The following is a 5800-nucleotide window of genomic DNA, read 5'->3' as shown; positions in this document are numbered from 1 at the left end:
TCTTTTGAAGCATTCTTTGAGATGCGCGGATGCAATTCATATAACAGGTAGAATGATGAATGCTTGAAGACTGCATGCTACTGAATTTGCATAACTAATAGTGTCTGATCAAGATATTCATCTCTTAGTTATATAGACTTACTTACTAGATATTTTATTAGCATGTTACTCAAGATTTCATTCAAGTGTTTTATCTTCTTATTCATCTACAGATGATATAGTATTGTTCTACAATGTCTTATCTATAACTAGCTTATAAAATGCCTCACTACTTCTTCTACAAGATTCACACTGTTATCAGTTAGAATCTCATACAGTATTTCATAGTTAATATAGATCTCATTATATAGAAACTTCATCATCATCTTCTCTATTATCTCTGAAACTGCTTTCACAACTGATCAGTCAGTAGTATAATTAATAGCAGTAATTATTCAATAATTTTCATTTAGTGTTCACAGCAGTATGTCTATGAGATTCACTTCTTATTATTTAAACAGTTGTATTGTATATTTTATCTGATATTGTACTTTCTTATATTCTAACTATTTCTTAGATTCTTTCATAACCTGATAATTCAGGCACTTATGAGTATACACTTGAATATTCTCAGTCATGCTTGACTAGTACACTCTTAATTCAAGTATGCTCATGAGTTCAGAGTTTCTAAGTGACTGAATTCCTTGTATATATGAGTTATTAAGTCATGTCTATATAAATATTCTAGATAGAGAGTTTCTGTGTATTCTAGATTACAGTAAAGCATAACATCATTTTTCAATTTTCTCAGCTTGAAGTTCAGAAGTATCTCTTTTACTACTTTTATAAAATACTTATTATCTGACATCTTGTCATTTTTTAAGTAAGAGATCATTGTGTTCACTTATTCTGATTTCTTGCATTCTCTCAGTATATTTAATATAAACTTCTCTTATATCTGATTCACAGAATTCTCACTTATGAAATCAGATCTGTGACTGATTGTATTAGATATTACAGTATTTAATCCCTTCTAATATTTAATATGAAGATTGTACACTTGAAACTCTGAGAGTCAATGTGCTAAGTATTTAAAAGGTTTTATTATCAATTATAGATAGATAAGACTTTTATAATCTGTGATCACTATTATTATATAGTTATTATTAATATATCTATTTCATAACATCAGTATATATTTAATCACTAGTAATTTCTTTTCATATACTGAGTAATTGAGCTCAGTATCTAATAGTTTTCTACTATTATATATCACTGAGTGCAGCTTGTTAATCTTGCTCATCTGTAGAAGAGTGTCTCTGATAGCTCATTCAGATGCATCTATCTCAATGTAGAAAGATTTATCACAATTTGATTGAATAAGCACTGGAAATATTATCACACATTCTCTCAGTGTGAGAAAAGCCTTCTCATATACAGTATTTCAGATAATTGAATGAAACTTCTTCTTTCACAGATTAGCATTTATTTCTCTTAAGAGATCTAAGAGTAATGCAGCTATTTATACAAAATCTTTGATAAATCTGTAGTAATATGAGATTAACTTAAGAAACTATTATATATAATATACATTTCTCAGCTGTGATCAATTCACTATAACATTTAATTTCTTCAGAATAAGATGTATACAGTTATTACTTACTACATATTCTATGAACTTCAACTCTTTCATTTGAAATACACACTTTATTGATTTAATATAGAGCTTATACTCTGTCAGAGTTATAAGCACTTCATTAAAATGCTTCAGATATTTATTATATAAGTTTGAGAAGACTAGAATGTTATTCAGATATATAAGATATGAGATTTTATTCTGTTTATAAAGAATTATATTTATCATCATTTAAAAGATGATAGATGCATTTGTCAGATTAAATAATATTATCAGAAATTCAAACTTTTCTCATTGTGTATTAAATGTGATTTGCAGTACTAACAGTTCATCTACACATATCTACTAGTATTCTGAGAGAAGATTGATCTTTGATAGATATTAGGTATTTTTAACTATATTCAACTGTTGTTGAATTCATGACAGTGAATATTCATTCTTGATCATGAGCTTGTTAAGTGCTTGATAATTAATACATATCTGTCACTTCTCATCTATCTTTTTTATAAATAGAACTGAAAAGTCTCACATACTTAATAAGAGTTGTATGAGATCACATTCTAGAAGGTCTGTGATCTGACACTACTGTTCTTCAAGATACATTTGTGACAGAGAGTACATATTATGATTGACTGATTTTATGTCCTCTGTGTCAATCTCATGTATAAATCCTCATTTCAGCAGTAATTTCAGTGAAAGATCTGTTCAGAAGATCTTTTTATACTTCTTCAGATGTTTCTTTATATATCTGTTCTTTCATACATTTTTTATCTTAGTTTTCTCTGCTTTCAGATTCTGTATAACATACAAAATGCTTTCAGATAAGATCTTATAAATCATTCTCTTTACTTATTAATACATAAGCAGATTTAACTCTTCTATATCAGAGATATGAAATGTTCTTCTTATATCAGTTAATAGAATTGTATGAATCATTTTGTTTCTATCAGTCAACTGTATATAACATGTACATCATTGAATCTGCAAATTGAATCTTTGAAATCAATCAAGTCTGAGAATAAGATTATATTTCACATTCTGCAGCTCTCACACTTAAATATAGCAAGATCATTCTTCAAAGTGCAAGAAAACTCTTACTCTTACAGATAATATTAAATATTAATTATCAGATAATCTTATATATCAGAGATTCTTCACTCAGCAGACTTCTTTCAATCTTTGAATTATATAATTATTAATATATTGTGTAGAAGCTTCTGTGTCTACTAATACTTTTACAGTCATCTCTCAATTCTTATTTAAATACTCTTTATACATTAACATTTCAGGTCTCAGAGTATTGAGATGAGTGTTGACTTCATTCTTATTCATATCTCAGTCAGAAGCCTGCTTTCTCTTGACATTCACAGAATTCAGAGAATTATCTAACACAGATATCTCTTTCACTTTAAAGACTTTTTATAGAATATCAGCAAGTGTCTCTGAGCTCACTGATTCTGTTAGTTTTTTAACTCTCTTACTTTTCTTGACTATGCACACTGTGTGCAATCTTTTATATCATGATTTTAGTATCTGCAGTTGAAGCAAGCTCAATGCTTATAATATTAAGATTTTCACTCAGAGAATTTCTTTTTCAGAGAATTCAGCACTTTAGTGATAACATTCAAATCTAGATTCATCATGTCTGAGTGTGTAGCTTGTATTATAGAAGTCTGATTATCTATTCTTCACTGAGATATACTCAATTACAGTATTTTCTGTTGTAATTGACTCACTTATTCTCATACAATGAGAATATTATATGCTTCTTTCATTATGTCTGATTACAAGGTTAAGCATTTTCATTCTGCTCTCAACTCAGATATAAGATTATGAATAAAGATCTATAAATAGAAATATATTAAAAGCTCTTTATTCAATACAAGATAGTGTAAGCTGAAGTGTGTGAAGTATGATATAAGATCACTTACTTATCTACACTCTATGAAGTGTTTGTAACACTTATCTTATATATTCACTTTCTCAAAGTTGTGCAAGATTCATTTGAAAAACTCATTTCATATTTATAAAAATGAATATCATTTCAGATCTGTGAGATTCATCTTTTCATCAGTTATTTATAATGACTTCACTTTTTCACATAGAAATGTGACAGATCTTAAGACTTGTTGAAATTTCATTGACTGTCTGTCTGTGAGTTCATATTCAATGCAATAATATGATTACATCTGACTTAGTCAGCTGATTACAGCATTATTTTTTCAGTCATTATTAAAGCTTAATAAATTCAGCAGATCTTCTAACTTGATATATTTCATATTCAGATTCTCATTCTGCACAGCAGTCTTTAATGATGTGTATACTATGTATAAGAACTCAACCGCTCCACCACGAACTCGCTCGATTTTTCGAATAAGAACCCGCCGATAGATCCATCGAAAAGCCCTCGATCATACGAGCATTTTGACCCCATCGCCGACCGCATACCCCGTGTGGTGGTGGAGTTATCCAGCCAAACATGAACCAGACGTCGTTCGAAACTCCTGTGTGGGATTATCCCCCATTCTCCCCTACCACACCACAACCCCGGGCCAAATTGCCATACAAATTGTAAGGTGAAGAGACCTAGCCATATGCACCAATCTTCTCGATTTTGGAAGATCCCCGATCTGTAGTTGTGGAGATATCTGAGAAGCGACCTCCGCGAAAACCCTGTCCATCTTTGATGTTCCAAAACACCAACGCCAAGTCCCACCCTCGTACCGCCCTTCCTAATCTGGCCCATCCCCGGCAGAAAAATACAAAAAGATACCTCGGCGATAATATCAAGCACATAATCAACAGCCACTTCTGAAGTGCAACCTCCGCGGTCTGTCTTCAGTGTATCTAGACATCAACACCAAGTCTCACCCTTGTACCACCCCTCTCAATCTAGCCCATCCCCGACAGAAAAGTACAAAAAGATACCTCAGCAACTGTACTCAATACATTATTATTATTATTATTATTCTTTAATTATAGATGTATGCAGTCAGAGACTATGATATCTATCTAAGAACTTTTAATTCTCAGGGTTTTTCCTATGTCTGTAAAGTTAACTATTATACATTCATCAATTTCAGATATACAAAATCAGAAAATTCCAGCCCAGAATACAAAAACTGTTTACAAATTACAGTGTTTTAACATCTTTTAATACTTTGAAATCATTTGACAATATCATGACAAAGGAAAAGAGAAAAAGAACACAGTCTCAAAGATAGACACATTAAATAGATAGATAGAAAGAAATTGAAAGAAAAAGATAAAGAAAAAGATAAAGTAAAGAGAGCTACAGAACAAGATCTCTGCAGTTTACACCTTAAGCTATATACATATTTTAACACTCTATATAACTGACTGCTGTCTCTGTTCTCTCAGGCCTGCTTCAGGGATTATCATTCTCTCTAAAGAGCTGCTGCTCAGCTAGCTCCTGTAACTAGCTTACTCATAAGTGAGATTCTCACTAAGAATAATATCAGAGCTACTCAATTCTAGTTAAGTCTCTAATCTTTCAGCTGTCAATCTCAGCATTTCAGCCTATCAATTGGCCGTCATAGTCTTGCTTACACTAATCACCTATTAAGGGTGCCTAGGCCTTGTCTCACCTAGGTCCTTGCTAGGCCCAGGGTGTCCTAATTGAATAGTTTTTAAATCTCATTCCCTGGAAGTGGGTGCCTAGAGTGAGGGAGATGAGACCTGGCCAGTTAAGCTTGATGATGATTTGCTATCCTGCGGGCACTCTAGATCTCAATCACTCTAGTACTGATCTAACTTGAAGCGCCCGGGGGGCTGTTAACCCTAAGATCAGTGAGAATTAGCGCCCGGGAACCCCCAGGATGAACATCTTAAGCTTGATGATGATTTGCTATAGTGCACCTGGGGGCCCCTGATACTGTTTTATGACTTAACAGTGGAAGCTGTGGTTAAGATGGCCCTTGCAGGGTTCGAATCTGCCCCCTCTTGGCATTCATTCCCCGGGGGGAAGGCCGCTAATTGGGGCTCCATGGTAGCGTAGTTAACCACTACGCCACCGGGCCGTACTCAATACATAATCGGCAGACATGACAACTATAAAATCAGTATACTCCAAGGTCTGACTGAGCCTTTGATCTCTGCACAGTGAGATATATTAAATCTAGTTTTAATACCTCAATATTCAATAGATTCTGCAAGGGATTGAGA

At 32.7% G+C, this 5800-nt stretch overlaps 1 protein-coding gene across 1 annotated transcript; it reads right to left on the bottom strand.

Moving 5' to 3' along the window:
- Positions 1–3952: 3952 nt before the first annotated feature.
- On the bottom strand, positions 3953–4316 carry BDBG_16821 (uncharacterized protein). Its single transcript, XM_031724695.1, has one exon. The coding sequence runs from the start codon at positions 4294–4296 to the stop codon at positions 4147–4149; it is 150 nt and encodes a 49-aa protein (XP_031577735.1). The 5' UTR covers positions 4297–4316; the 3' UTR covers positions 3953–4146.
- Between the last annotated feature and the right edge of the window lie 1484 nt (positions 4317–5800).

This window comes from Blastomyces gilchristii (genome assembly GCF_000003855.2).
Source record: "Blastomyces gilchristii SLH14081 genomic scaffold supercont1.5, whole genome shotgun sequence".
NCBI lineage: Eukaryota > Fungi > Ascomycota > Eurotiomycetes > Onygenales > Ajellomycetaceae > Blastomyces > Blastomyces gilchristii.
This window is presented reverse-complemented; position numbering and strand designations above follow the sequence as displayed.